Below are 16,253 nucleotides of genomic sequence, written 5' to 3' on the forward strand. Positions count from 1 at the left end.
AATTAACTTGATGTAAATGCCACTGGATCATGGACCAGGGTTTGGAATGGGGGATAGTATAAAACAGTGAGGGAACCACTGAAATAAGGAACTAGTAGGTGGAACATGGGATGAAACAATGGAAAGGTTTAGAACCTTAATCCACTAGCTCATACTCAACACACAAATGCACATAGTAGAAGCAACTATATTAATTAAGCCTTCTTAACTGACTTGAATCAGTGAAAAATTAAATATGATTCAGCCAACCAGTATGAAATTGACAAGAGGATGAAACCAAATGATGATTTCAGTTTGGCATGTAAGGTACCCTGGGGAAGAGTACATAAACCAATGTTCAGGTTTCAGGTTTCTTGGCCATTTGCTTCATGACATTTAAACATGGTCTAAGCCTTCCTGAGGTAGTATAGCAGAAATGTTACAAGGGGTTGAATTCCCATGTGACTTAACTCAGCTGACCTTGACTTGGCCTTCACAATCAATTTGGCAGGTAGTCTCAAGAGTATGAGGGAAGGTTCACATGTTTGACTCTTCTGGAGTAGTACAAAAGAGGATTTCACTTCAGTAGAGGTGTGAGTCAGGACACTAGCATTCCCCTTTGTTCTACAAGAAGCAGGACCTCAAGTCAGTGAAAGGCAACATGGCACAATGGAAGTAAAATAACAACTCAACCAGAATATCATGTGCTATGTATTAAACACCAGGGATACAAAGAAAAGTGGCAGTTGAGGGAAAAGTCTTTGTAAACTACGAATAAATTAAAAAATTTAATAAGTGCTTATTATATACTTGGCACTATATTAAGCTTTGGGGATTTGAGTACAAGAAAGCAAGAGATTTTGTGCCTTCAAGGAACTTATATTCTAATAGGGGAAGGCAATGGATATAGGAGAACTAGAGTTAAAAAGGAGAGGTAGGAGTGGGAATAGTGGGGGACTGCCAAAGTTGTGAGGGTAGATTGGAGGGGGGTAAGTGGTAAAGTGGGCCTGAGACTGGGGAATGTAGGGTCAATGCTTAGCCCAGAGTCCCAGGAGTGGAAGTCTGGTAGGAGGAGGAGAAAGAGAAGGAAGCTGGAGTGTTGGTGGCTGAAACTGTGTAAAAATGTAAGCTATTTACATCTGAAAATGTACAAAATGAGCGTGTACTGTTACAATCCAGGCTTGAGTCTTTTTCTCCAACCTTTCTGAATATCTCCTCTAGTTAGATGCCAGCAGTAAAGAACTGGGTTCATCCTCTTGCATAGAATATCACTTAAAAATCATAGACTTTGAGCTGGAAGGACTGTTAGAGGTCATGTAGTGCAACTCCCTCATTTCATGCATGAGGAAGCAGAGAAGCATGCTAGGAAAATAGGAGACAGGGAAGAAATGATGACTGGGAGAATGATGATTTGATATTTAGAGCTAGAAGGTACATTGGAGCTTACTAAGTCCAGCACCCTTATTTTATAGCTGAGGAAACAGACTCAGAAGCGTTAAATGACTTACCTATGGTCATATAACTAGGAAGTGTTGGAGGCAGGATTTGAACCCAGGTTTTTGTGACTCCAAGTCCAAAATTCTATTCACTTCTTCATGGTAATCCCCTAGCTCTAGCAATATTTTATTTTATTTTATTTTACATAAGACTTGCTTTCAAACTATTTGGAGCAGGAAAAAAGAGAAAAGTAGAAAGAAGAGAAAAAGGAGGAAGGAGAAGGAGGAGGGAGAGGGAAGAAGAAGAGTTAGGAGAGATTACGTGAGTTGCCTAAGGTCACACAGGTAGTAAGTAGCAAAGTAAAGCTTTGAATATAAGACCTCTGACTCCAAATCCAGTGTCCTTTCTACTCTATCATGCTGGAATATTGGTTGAGGTCCCTAGATTAAAAAGCAACCTTATTCCTATCTCTATTTTGCTTTCTAGTTTCCCTTTAAGTGTTGTGTCCACTAGGCACATTTCAATGTTGTCTAGAATCAAGTCTTCACAATTAGATCACTTCAGCTAACCAGCTCAGCCTTGGGATTGGTAGAGGCTATTTATCTTTTGGCTTCAACCCTTTCAAATCTTCTAGAATCCCAGTTGTTCTCAAGAACAGCTCTGTTAAGACTGTGGCCATGCCCTTATTCTGTGGGTGAACCCAACCTAGACTCTGAACCAAACAGATTAGTGAATTTTGGTTCTTCTAGTTGGCAGAACAACAGGTCAGGGACCCAACAAAATGGTCCTCCTGAGCTAGGATGAATTCCAGGAACCTGGGTCAAGGGGACTTGTTGGTAATGCTTCTGATTCACTCTGGTTCTAAAATTAATGGCTAAGAGATGCAGATTTGGGCACTGTCTAAGCAATGTGGGTGAACTGGACATGAGGCTGACTTGAGTTCTTTTCTAGGTTGGCTGTGATCTTATTGACAGGGTGGAACATGGGATGAAACACTGGCAAAGCTTAGAACCCTAATCCATTAGCCCACACAGCACAGAAATGCATACAGTAGAAGCAACTGGATCAATTACTTTATGTGTAAGTACTCTAAGTATTAAAAATCACCATGTAGTTGGTTTTCTTTCATACCCAGAATTAAGTTATTTAAGTGATCACAGTGGCAGTGTCTAAAAGGGCATTGCCACTTGTCTGGGACTCTAACTTTTAGTCCTGATTTATCCATAGATTCCTTGAACTTTGGTGCTAAAAGAGATTTTACAGGTAATTTAGAGTTAGACAAACTTTATCCTATAGAAGGCCCATATCCTGGGTGAGTTTCCTTTGAGACATGATCATACAGTTATCAGTCCAGGAAGTCATATCTTGTATTTGTGTTCCTTGCGTAATGAGGAGACTTTGAAAGGAGCTTTATTTGGAGGCAGAAAGAAGAAAACTTGGAATTAGTCTAAGCTAGTCAGTTGAGGAAAACCACTTTTGATGACTGGAGAAGAACAATTGTCCACATTTTCAAAAAAGAAAAGATAATCAGGCCTACAAATGATCATCTAGTGAGCTTGACTTTAATTCCTGAAGAAATTTCAGAAGGCATTATTAAAGAAATGGTGAGGAAACATGTAGAAAAGGAAAGAGAGATCACAAAGAGCCATCAGGGCTTCATTAAGAACATGTCAAGCCAGCATAACCTCATTTTCTTTTCTTTTCTTTTTTTTAAATTAAATTACTTTTTTTTTTCAATCACCAGAAATTCACCTTTCCCTTCCTTACTCCACTAAAGAGGAAAGAAAAACAAAATCATCATTATAAACATGTATAGTTGAGCAGAACCATTTGTGTATTGGCCATGTCATACATACACACATGCATATAAATACACACACACACACACACGCACGCACGAATGAGACATTTTAAGGTTTCCTTCAGGAAGTGATCACAAGTTTCTATTTTCACTTTGTCCTCAGGTTCTGAGAGATCAGCTTGTTGTTTTTTTTGTCCTCAAGATTTTCAGGTAGTTCAGTGATTCTTAATTTTTTTCTCCTTAATCTGTTTTTTAGGTCAGTTGTTTTTACCCATGAAATATTTTACATTTTCTTCCATTTTTTTTCTGTTTTTTTTTTTACTTTGTTTTAAAATTTTTTATTTTCTCATAGAGTCTCTGGCTCCTATTTAGTCCACTCTAATTTTCAAGGTATTGCTTGGGCAAGGTTTCATACCTGTGTGTCAAGTCATTAATTTCCTTTCTAACCACTTCTCTCATAGCTTTCATTTCTTTTCCATTTTTCCTTTATCATTCTCATTTCATTTGTAAGAACATTTTTTGAACCTCTTGCTGCATCTCTTCCAGGAATTCTAGTTGAATCTGTACCAAGCTGTGGTTTTCTTCTCTTATTGCTAAAGCTAACATTTCTAGTACAATATTGAATAATAGTGGTGATAATGGGTATCCTTGTTTCACCCCTGTTCTTATTGGGAAGACTTCTAGCTTATCCTCATTACAGATAATATTTACTAATGGTTTTAGATAGATGCTACTTATCATTTTAAGGAAAACTCCATTTATTTCTATGCTCTCTATTTTAATAGGAATGGATGCTGTATTTTCTCAAAAGCTTTTTCTGCATTTATTGAGATAATCATATGAGTTCTATTAGTTTTGTTATTGATATGGTCAATTATGCTGGCAGTTTTCCTAATATTGAACCAGCCCTGCATTCCTGGTATAAATCCCACCTGGTCATAGTGTGTTATCCTGCTGATAAATTGGTATAATCTCCTTGATAATATTTTGTTTAAAATTTTTGCATCAATATTCAGTTAATTGGCCTATAATTTTCTTTCTCTGTTTTGGCTCTTCCTGGTTCAGGTATCAGCACCATATTTGTTTGGTGCTGATAGGGCTCCTTTTTTTTGCTTATTTTCCCAAATAGCTTATATACTATTATAACTATTGTTCTTTAAATATTTAGTAAAATTCACCTGTAAATCCATATGCCCCTGGGGATTTTTTCTCAGGGAGTTCAATGATGGTTTATTCAATTCCTTTTTCTAAAATGGGGTTATTCAAGTATTTCATTTTCTCTTCTGTTAAACTGAGCCATTTATATTTTTCTATTTCACTTAGGATATCAGATTTATTGGCATACATTTGAGCAAAATAGCTCCTAATGATTGCTTTAATTTCCTCTTTATTGGTGGTGAATTCATCCCTTTCATTTTTAATACTGTTAATTTGGTTTTCTTCTTTCTTTTTTTAAAAACCTAATTAACCAAAAATTTACCCATTTTGTTTATTTTTCCATAAAACTAGCTCTTAGTTTTATTTATTAGTTCAACATTTTTCTTTCAATTTTATTCCTCTCTCCTTTGATTTTCAGAGTTTTTAGTTTGGTGTTTCATTGGAAAATTTGTTCTTTTTCTAGCTTTTTAAAAATTGCCTAACCAATTCATTGTTCAGTTATTCCTCTATTTTATTGATGCAAGCATTTAGAGATATAAAATTTCCTTTAAGTACTCCAAGTTGTGTTTTTCTTTGAGACTTTGCTTGTAGTTGTTTCAAAAACATTGTCTTATTTTGGGTTTGTGTTTTGAGCACCCCTGTCACCAAAATAGTTTCTTATGGTGGGATTCTTTTGTGTTTGCTCATTCTTCCAGCCTACTTTTTGACTTCAGATTTGATGATTGTACTCTGTGCACTTCTTGAGGATAGGTCTAAGATCTTTCTGTTGCTGCTTTCTTGGAGTATGGAGTGTTGTCATTAAAAGCTTTATGTCAATTTTGAAGGATTTGGAGTCCCCCAAGGATCTGTGCTTGTCCTTGTGCTGTTTGACATTCTTATCAATGACTTGGATAAAGGCATAGAAGACATATTTTTCAAATTTGCAGATGACAAAATTTGGGAGGGATAGCTAATAAAATGAATGAGTCAGTGTCCAAATGAATCTTGTCAGGCTGAAATATTGGGTCAAATAAGACAAGATGAAATTTAATAGGGATAAATATGAAGTAAAAATCAACTTGACAATACAAGATGGAGGAAGTGTGGTTAGACAGGAGTTTGAAAAAGATATGGGGGTTTTATTGAATTGTAAGTTCAATATGAGTCAACAGTATGATATGGCAGCCCCAAAGCAAAGAATGTCTTAGAGTGCATTAATAGAGAAGTGGTGTCCAGGATTAGGAATGTGACAATACCATTGTACTTTGTGTGGGTCAGATCACATCCTGAGTGTTTCGTTCAATTCTGGGCTACACATTTTAGGAAGGTCATTGATAAGACAGCTAACGTTAAGAGGAGGGCAACTTTATTGGTGAAGGAGTTTAATATGCCATAGGAGCATCAACTGAAGGAACTAGGGATGTTAAGCTTAAAGAGAAGTCTGCGGCAGGGGAATTGTACCTCTCTTTTTGGGTTTGAAGGACAGTCACATTGAAGAGAAATTAGTCTTCTGCTTGACGCCAATAAGCCAATTATTTGTACTTTTGTCCTATCACCAGTCTTACTTTGACAAATCCCAAGCCTAGGTTAGTCACTAATACCTGATGTTTCTGTTTCTATTAATGTTGAATGCTCCTGGAGGAAGTCTTGTAACCATGCCAACTGGGTTCACTAGTTTGTACAGTGGATGGAGCACTGAGTCTGCAGTCAGCATAGACTGGAGTTGAAATCCAATCACAATTACTTACTAGCTGTGTGACTCTGGGGAAGTCACTTGACCTCTGCCTGCCTCAGTTTCCTCATCTATAAAATAGGGTAATAATAGTACCTACTTCTCAGGGTTGCACATAGTAGGAACTTAATAAATGCATCCTGAATTAAATTGGCAGCTACGTGTCTATTTGCTTCATTTGAATTTAATTGTTTTATTACCATGGTTGTGAGATGGAATCATCAATGCTTCTTGCCATGTCCCAAGGGACTTGACTTCCTCAAAGAGTAGGAAAATATTCTTGATTTCCTCTAGGTTTATATTCATTCTGTTTTCTTTCCATAAGCCAATAAAAGAAGAAAACATTTTAACAAATAATTCTACCATACAAAAATTGTCTTTCTTTTTGTATTTTATTTCATTAGTTTTTCTATTAGAACAACTGTCTCTTAGACATTAAGAGAAATTGGAAAGGAAACACAGAAGACACGACCTAAGATGGTCTGTGCATATGGACAGGTGTTCAGGAACAGTGGAAAGATAGAGGAGGTGGGAGCATGTCTAGTCTACTGCTGCCTTGGGGGAATACTGTCTTGGCCAGAGGCAGTCTTGAAACAAATCATCTCACCAGCAGCTAGCACTGTTTGCTTCATACAGACCTACTTCATGTTGACCTTCCTCTGGCTTCAGACTGCTGCAACAAACTTCTTCATGTCTCCTGCTGAGTTCTCTGAACTTGCTTCCCCAGTGAACTCCGGATTGACCTGGCACAGTAGTCTGTCTGCCCTCTCAGATCATAATTTGAAGTGCAGTACTCTTCCACCCTGGAAAATGATCTCCTTTGGGCACTATTAATCACCCCAATCACTAGGATGTGTCAGCTTCATCCCCGGTGAAAGCAGGAATCTGACAGTTAGTATAGTTCAAAGCTATTTCTTAAAAAACAGTGTCCAAAGTCAGTTCTGAACTTCCTTTAGAATACTTCATTTCCTCCTTTTCGCTAAAGCTTCTGAGTCTCTGCTAGGTCAGTGAAGGAGCTGGTCACAGGGTCTTTGACTCCTCTCCTGCCACTTACCTGACAATATACTCCATTTGAAATAATATGCTTTCTCCAGACTACCTACCACTGATGCATTCGGGGCCATCTCCAGTCATCCTGATTGATATCTGGCCACTGGACCCAGATGGCTCTGGAGGAGAAGGTGAGGCTGGTGACTGTTCACAGCTCTCCCTCACTCAAATCAAATTCAATTGCAAGTCATGTCATCATCTCTCTGATGTCATGGTCCTCTTCAAGAAAGAAGGACAAACCACACACAACAACCACTGAGTAAAGGTAGCAAGTCTGGCCCTTTTACCAAATCCAGGAGCAAAGGACAGAGGGAAAGTCCTGTGATTTTAAATTTCATTTATTTACTTTTACAGTGACTGAACCTAATGGTGATTTTCAGAGTGTGACTATTATTTTGGTGATATAAATAATGGCCTGGTCAAACAGATGTGATTCTTGGGAGCCTACTCTAATGAACTTTTTTTTTTGAACCATACCTGTGATTTCATTGATATAGCTAACTCCTGATGAGGAAACTCTATTAAATGTAGACTGGCAACTGTTTTGCAACTCTTATTCTTAAGAGAACTAACTGAGTACCAATAGGTTAAATGACTTATCCAAGCCATTAAATACAAGTCAGTCAATATACATTAAGCACCTACTGTGTGCTAGGCCCTGTGCCAAACACTGGTGATACAAACAAAGTCAAAAGCCAGTCTGTCCTCTCAACAATTATATTATAATGGGGGAAGACAACACACAAACTGAAACTGAAAAGGAGGGGCAAAGGAATGGGGTCATGATGGGGAAGTCCAAAGGAGTGCAGCTAGGTAAGAAATAAAGTCTGTGTCAGAGGTGGACCAGAATCCAAACTTGTTGACTTTCAGGTCAGCTTCCTATTCTCCCTTCCAGGTTGACTCTCATGAATCATTAACAGTTATTTCTATTTAGCATTCCATCTCCCAAATACTCAGATCAATTTGTGATCTCACAAGTTTGGGAGTTCCCTTCTGTGATGCAGTCTCGATGTTGCCAGGGGATCAGTGGAACTCTCTGTCCAACTTTCATTATCCCTTCTCTTGCCTTGATGAGTCCAACTCCTCTTCCCATCCTACATGTCCTTGATAACGTTTGTTATTCCTTTTTTTTTTCAAAATTCTTCATTGATTGTATGTTGCAGAATGATAGCAGTTGCCATATGCTTCCCCACTGTCTTCTGGATGATATTCATCTTCAAATATTCTGAGACAGTTATATGTCATGTCTGGCTACCACATTGCTTTCTAGTAGAACACTAATGTGGAAAGGTGGGTCTTTATTTCCATGAGAAGCTTCGGTTCATTAAATAATCTCAGCAGTTCCCTGAAGGTAATCTAGCCCATTCTCTTTTTCCTTTTCAACTCTGGGCCTAACTCATCTATTTGAACTATCTGTCTCAGATATATTTCTTCTTATTGTTGTTGCTGTTCAGTCATGTCTGACTCTTCATGACCCTGTGGACCATTCTGTCCATGGGATTTTCTTGGTAAAGATACCATATTGGTTTATTTCCTTCCACAGTTGATCAAGGCAAACAGAGATTAAGTGACTTGCCTAGGGTCAGACAGCTAGTGAGTGTCTGAGGCCAGATTTGAACTCAGGTCTTTCTGATTCCAGGCCGAGTGCTTTATCCACTGAGTCATCTAGCTGCACCTGTCAGATATATACTGATGGAGAAACTATAGGTTTTGCATCTAAATGTATATCATAATTTGGGTAATGGTATTCATCCACTTGATCTTTCCTGCATGGATGGTCAGGCCAATCTCTTTTTAATGGATTTAGATCTCTTTTAGGAGACTGTAGTACTCTAGGGCAATGGTAACAAACTCAAATAGAAATGGGGGCTATGAAACCTCACATAAGGATCCCTGTGGGCCATATATTGACTTAGAAAACAGTATATTAACCACATCTATGTTTTATTGTGTTTTTATTTATTTTTCTAAATATTTCCCAATTACATTTTAATCTGGTTTGACCTGTACTCGAGAGTGTTGTTGGCCACATGCAGCTCACAGGCCACATGTTTGATGCCTGTTTTCCAGGACTTGATGCAAATAGTACAAAGTTGCCTGCAAATAGGAGCATTTGGAATATTTCGCCATCCACAGAAAAAGCCCCCATCAATCGAGACTCTGCTGGATCTTCTCCATCACGGTAATGAATACCTTTGACAAGCATACATGTCCCTGTTGTGTACTTCATCTGATATTTGTTGTCATTGAACAGTTATTTCTATTCTTATGCCTTTGTAGGAATCCTGAATGATATTTATGTAGGAATGAGAGACAACTTGAATCTTTAAGGCAGCATTTTGCTCTACTAGTGAAAGCCTATTTAATAACTGATAAACACTAAGTACAAAGGGATATTACATGCTCCATATCTTTCAGTCAATTGCATAATGAGAAAGCAATAGTGTATCATTGGATATTACATGTGCAAACCTGATTGATCCCCCCTGAAGGTAAAAATACTTTCTCTGAGTATCCTCTTGGTTATATATAGGTGACACATACAAATTTTGTATAGGTAGAAAGTAGGAATATCAGTTTTTAATTGCTGACATTTCCTTGGTTGTCTTTTTTATAATGAATAATATCTGAGTTTATTTCCTAAATCTTTTGTTCTTCTTGTATGAGAATCCCTCTTTACTCTCTCATTGATGTCTCCTAAGTATAGACCTTCTCTGCATAGACTTGGCCCAATCCCACTGCTTTTCCATCTTTGTTCTCTTCAGTGCTACTTTCACTTCTAATATAAACTAATCTGAGACTGTGATGTTAGGGTCCAAGTACAGTAGTTCCATTTTACTTATGGCTATCTTTAAGTATTTAGAGACCTGTCCTATGAAAAAAAGCGATCATTATAGTTTTTTTTCTCATTTTTCTTCTAGTTTTGCTTTCCTTCCATTTTTGTCCTTGGGATAATATTGCTTATTTGGATCCATTTCAAGCTTCATATTCTTTTTACTTTCCACTGCTTCTGTCTGTTGTATGAGACTATACCAGGGGTGGGATACCTGTGACCTCGAGGCCACATGTGGCCTTTTAGGTCCTTGGGCACAACCCTTTGACTGAGTCCAAGTTTTACAGAACAAATCGTTATTTGTTCTGTGAAGTTTGGATTCAGTCAAAGGGCCACACTTGATGACCTAGAGGGCCACACATGGCCTTAAGGCCACAGGTTCCCCACCCCTGGACTATACTATTTATAATCATCCATTACTCCTCTTTGTAAGATTTTGCAAATGCGTTTGATTTCTAAACCACCTTTGTCTTTGTCATCTCTTTCTGCTTGGCACATTTTGTTGACTAAGGTGCTTTCTGGGCACTTTTTTTTCTGTGACAAGAGATTTATAGCAGTTAAACTTCTGTATAGAGTTATAATTAGTGTGGGTGTTCCTATTTTAAATTGATGCTTACTTAAATATTTCAAGATTAAGTTAATTCCATTTTATGTTTTATCTTTTTCTCATTGTTATTATTTCTTCTTCTCCTCCTCCTCTTCCTCCACCTCCTTCTTTATGCTAATATTTGCCTTGATAAATTGTTGGTCTTACTATATACAGATTGCCTATGTATGGTTAACACCAACATCAATTACAAGTCTTTTTCTGTCTGTTAGAATATCATTTATTGTTTTTCTTTCCAATATCACTTAGTGCTCACTGTATCCAGTGACTACTACTTCCCTTCTCAAGAAATTCTTCATAATATAAAATAATGAGTGGCCTACATGTCTTTGGCCTCTTTCATTCTTTTTTCTTGAACTATGCTTTTCCAGATTAAAAAAAAAAATCAACCTTCTATCACTTTTACATTAAAGTCACTGAATATAAGAGTGTATGTTGATTTAATTTGAAGAGTTTTATTGAGTTCTAAGTAGAGTTTCTTAATCTCTTCCTTCACAGCAACCAGTATTGGTGTAAAGTAAAGGGTCTGAAAGGTAAAATTATTTTTATGATGGCCTCTTTGTGAATATTTATCATTAGTATGGACATGTAAGATGACAAGATATCCCATGAAATGGTATTTCTTGTTGCCTTTGGATATAAAAAAACCCCAACTCTTCCAATTCCTTTCTTGGCCTTTCCAAAGAGTACCTCTGACCCATCCTTACTTTTAGCCACAACTTCCTTCTTTTTTTCTGGTTTTATTTTTGAATAGTTAAATTTGTAGCAAGAAAATCAAAGATAGATATAATTCAGCAACTCTGGCAGTGTTTGTTTATTGGACAATGGTCATGTTATTGTACCATTAATAATTATTTATATTTGGCATATCAGTTGTTAAAAGGTAAACTTTAAGTATGTGATTTAAGAGAGAATAATTAGTTCTCATAATTCACATACACTACCTTCCACCCATGCATTCTTATTTACATTAGTCATTTTCTCAATCCTGCCCCCCAAAAAACCTTTTGCAAAGGGAAGCACAAAGAAAAGATTTTCTTCATTCTGATATTTGTTGGAATTATCTGTGTCAAAACCTTCCGATTTGTGGAATGTTAATTAATGAAAATTTCCTGTATTATAAAGTAAGATTTGTAGTAGAGAAGCTGCAAGTTTGTTCATTTGCTGATGGCTAAGCAGCCAGGTGCTAATTAATTCTTCCCCTTTGCTCTTAGAGGGAATTAGCACATATCCTCTGATTTAGTAAAGGAGACAAAACTATTTACTGGCATGTGCCTAGATGTGATATTCCAGAATGAGACATGGTTTTGAAGTCCAAAAGTCAGGAACAGGGTGGGGAGGGAGCTTAGCTGGGGTGTGATAACTATCTTCAAATATTTGACAAGTCAGTACATGGAAGAAGGATTAGCCTTGTTCTGCTTGTTTCCAAAACCAGAGCTAGAAGCAATGGGTCGAAGTCATAAAGAAGCAAATTTAGGCTTGCTATAAGGAAGAACTTCCTAAAGATCAGAATTATCCAATCAGGTTGCCTCCAGAGGTAGTGAGCTCCCCCTCATCGAAGGTGTTCAAAGACTGCTGCTGCTGTTGGTCCCTCATTCTCAAAGAGGACCAATGACATCACAGGGTAACGTAGTGACTTGCATGTGAAATGGATTTCAGTGAGACAGAGCTGCATGAAGTCGTCAGCTTCACCCTCTCTTCCAGAGTCACTGAAGTCCAGTGGCAAGACAAAAGTCAAGATGACTGGCAATGGCCCGGGATGTATTGGGTAGCCTTGGAATCTTTGATGTCTGACCAAGTTCTGCCAGTACCTGCTTCTGCTTTCTTCATGGCCACTGGAACAGATTGTTCTCATCTACCTATTATGCTGGGGGAATTCTTCACATGCTAGGGGTAGATATCCCCTGACGGGTTTGAGGCTTGTCAATTATCCTCATTCTGGTTCAGCTCAGCTGCTGAGATGGTTTGGCCAGGGTGTGGCCACTGCTACAGATTTTTGAAGCCACCAGTGAGAATTGTGTGAAAGGAGGACACCAAAGGTGGATGAGTAGCCTTGAAAAGGGCTCAGTGAGCCCTCACACCAGAGGAGCTAGTCCTCCCTGAGCAACCCTCAAAGACTGTATGGCCATTTGTTAGATCTGTTATGAAGGGAATTCTTTTTAAAGTAAATGTTGGACTGCATTTAAAGTAAATGATGGATCTTGATTCCACTTTTAAATTCTGAAATTCTTTGATTCTATGATTTTTAGACTCAGAATTATAAGGGACTTTTGAGACCTTCTATCCCAAATATAACTTAAAGTTTGAATCTCTCAGCACCCCCTTCGGGAAATGATTATCTACTCCTTGCTTGCGGGTTCTTTGTCTTCCCAGATAGCCAATTGCATTTTCAGGCAGCTGTAATTGTTAGCAGAGTCTCCTTCATATTGAGCTAAAACCTGCCTTTCTGTGTCTTTCAACCAGTGTTCTTACTTCTGTCCTGAGGACAACCCATCCATCTTTCATGTAACAGACTTTCAGATATTTGAAGACAGGTATCTTCTCCTTTTCTATATCCTTTTCCAGGTTAAATTCCAGTCCCTGTTAGCCAATTGGGATAAATCCCTCTACTAAGTAGGCAAAGATTATAGACTTGCTTTTCATGTGGGCCAACTTGGTCTACTTGATTTAATAAACATAGAGTCACTTTGACCTTGGCCAGCTGAATTTCAAATGGATAATTCTATCATCAAATGTCTTAGCTGTCATCTCTAGCTGTGTGCACTGCAAATATGATAGGGATACCCATCTATGCCTTCATCTAATTCATTGATAGAAATGTTCAATAGTACAAGGCCAAACACAGACTCCTAGGGGCATCCTACTGGAATTGGACCATCTTTGAACCATTAATGACTATTCTTTGGATCTTGCTATCCAGTCAGTCATGACATACCTATGGAAACAGAAACTCAGGACTAAAGGGAAGCTTCTCTCCTCTAGTTGAGCACATCATATTTACTTTTTCCATTTAAAAGAATTAAAACTTTCTAATTAACAAAAATCTATTTTCTCTCAGTCCCATCTTTTTTTTTCAACTTGAAAGAGGAAAATCCCTATAACAAATATGTATAGTTAATCAGAACAAATAACCACATTGACCATGTCCAAAAAATTTCTTCTTTGGCACCCTGAGTCCATTATCTTTCCATTAGGAGTAGCATGCTTCATTATCAGTACTCTGAAATTATGGTTGGTTTCCTTATATTGATCATAGATTTAAAATCTTTAAAAAGTCATTGTTGTTTACAATGTTGTTATCATATAAACTGTTTTTCTGGACTTTCTCATTTCACTCTGATTCGGTTTGCACAAGTTTTCCCAAGTTTCTCTGAAACTATGCTGTTCAATTGTTTCAGCCATGTCTGATTCTTCATGACACTATTTAGGGTTTTCTTGGTAAAGATACTGGAGCAGTTTGCCATTTCCCTCTCCAGCTCCTTTTATGGATGAAGAAATTAAGTCAAACAGTGACTTGCCCAGGGTCACACAGTTAGGAGGTATCCAAGGCCAGATTTGAACTCAGGAAGATGAGTCTTCCTGACTTCAGGTCTGGCACTGGATCCACCCAGCCACTTAGCTGCCTACTCTGAAACTATTGCCCTTATCATTTCTTATGACACAATAGTATTCCATCACATTCATATACTAGAATTTTTAGCCATCCCCATTTGATGGGCAGTTCCATAGTTCCTGGTTCTTTAAAACTACAAAAAGATCCACTAGAAATATATTTGTGTGTACATATAGAATCTTATTTTTCTTTGATCTCTTTGGGGTGTGGGTCTAGTAGTGGTATCACTGGGTTAGAGAATATATACAAGTTAGTAACACTGTAGGTGTGGTTCCAAATTTCTTCCTGTAATTACTGGACTGATTCACAGCTCCACCAATAGTGCATCTGTGTATGTGTTTTCCCTCACTCCCTCCAATGATTTGTCATTTTCTTTCATTGTCAACATTGCCAACCTTATGGGTATGGGTTAGACCCTCAGAGTTTAGTTTGTATTTCTCTACACATTAATGATTGGAGAAAATAAATTTAAAGAAAAATTTCCAAAAGAAAGTGACTGATAGTCCTAGGACTTGGGCCCAAACTAAGACAGTTTGAGCCCTTGCCTAGACAGGAATAATTTGAACTAGATGTCCAGTAAATATCTTGATCTCACTAGGTCCCAAACAGAACTCATTGTCTTTTCTCCAACATTCACCCACTTCTGAACTTTGCTATTTCTATCAAGGGCAAAGTCATCTTTCCACTGCTCAGGTTCACAACTTGAAGTCATCCTCAGCCCCTAACCCTCACTCATTCTATATATCTAATTAGCTGTAAAGTCTTGTCTGTTCTACTTCTATGACATTTCTTGAATCTGTTCCCTTTTCTCTGCTTCTTTCTCCATCGCCTGATTTCAGTCCCTCATAAACTATCACTTGGACTATTGTAATAGTTTCTCAGTTGATTCCTCCCACCTCAAGTTTCTCCCCACTCCAATTCTTCCTCTACACAAATGTCCAAGTGATTTTCCTAAAGCACAGGTTTGACCACATCTCTTCTCTGCTCATTAAACTATAATGGTTCCCTACTACCTCTGGTTCCCTACTAGAAACTCTTCTGGCATTCTCTTCACAACCTGACATACTACTCCCTTTCATATGTTCTACAATCCAGCTTAATTATCTTGCTATGCTTCACATATCACCCATCATGGTCCATCTCTTTTGTATTTGCATGCCCCATATGTACTTCCTTCTCATCGCCATATGTTAGCCGCCCTAGTTTCCTTCTTCACCTCAAATGGATGCTTTATTGAAGTTGCTTCAGCCTGTGGAAATTGCCCTCCAAAGCTGGGTTCAATGCCATCTCCTCCATGAAATTTTTCTTTATCCTTAAAGTTGAAATAATCTGTTTTCTTAGAATCTCTCTATCATATTGTCCCCCTCTTATGGAACTTATATGATTATCTATTGTACCATATTATTCATGTATTTGTTTTATTTCTCCTGCTAGACTTTAAGTTTCTTGAAGGCTAGTTTTTTATTCTTCTTTGTGGACCTGGAGTTGGCCAAACCCTGGTGGATTCCAGAGTTTCATGAAAATTATATCCGTAAGAGTCACAGTGATATTGCCTCTCATAAGACAAGAACACTCCCCTTCCTCCCCCAATCACTGTGATGGTGATATTAGGGTGAGGTTGGGGACGCACAAGAACAAAATGAATGACAGCTCTCCTTTGTCAATGGTTTCTGGAGAGTGCTGGTTATTTGGGGAGAAGTCCATATCTAACTACCTTTGGGAAGTTCACTTAAGCAGAGTAAATATGTGAACTCAGTCAGAAAAGCCAGGGTTTGGCTGGCAGGTGGCTGACCTGATTTACTGAGCATGAAGCAGGCAGCTGTTTGGGAGTCTCAGTACTGCATTGTATTACCTTTTGACGTCTTGAAGTAAGTGTACCTAAACCATAATGTGTATTTTCCCTTTGGATCAGGCAAACCTATGCTGAAATTAAAAGCCTTAAAAGGGGCAATTAGTTATACTTTAAGATATACATCTACATCTATATCTATATATAAATCTATATCTATTTCCAGGTGGGGACAAGGTATAATGTAAATCTTTGATAGATTAATGACATTTCAT

At 37.9% G+C, this 16,253-nt stretch overlaps 1 protein-coding gene across 1 annotated transcript in view; it reads left to right on the top strand.

Moving 5' to 3' along the window:
- The first annotated feature begins 8,231 nt into the window (after window positions 1–8,231).
- The window catches only part of RXRG (retinoid X receptor gamma), a 201,938-nt gene continuing 193,916 nt past the window's right edge, over window positions 8,232–16,253 (top strand). Inside the window, exons 1-2 of the mRNA XM_078154554.1 lie at window positions 8,232–8,426; window positions 9,207–9,318. Of these exons, the coding sequence (XP_078010680.1) occupies window positions 9,213–9,318 (106 nt within the window). The 5' untranslated portion in view covers window positions 8,232–8,426; window positions 9,207–9,212. The remainder of the gene's footprint in view (window positions 8,427–9,206; window positions 9,319–16,253) is intronic.

The sequence above is a fragment of the Phascolarctos cinereus genome, unplaced genomic scaffold, assembly GCF_003287225.1.
Source record: "Phascolarctos cinereus isolate Bilbo 61053 unplaced genomic scaffold, phaCin_HiC Scaffold_5;HRSCAF=322, whole genome shotgun sequence".
Taxonomy (NCBI): domain Eukaryota; kingdom Metazoa; phylum Chordata; class Mammalia; order Diprotodontia; family Phascolarctidae; genus Phascolarctos; species Phascolarctos cinereus.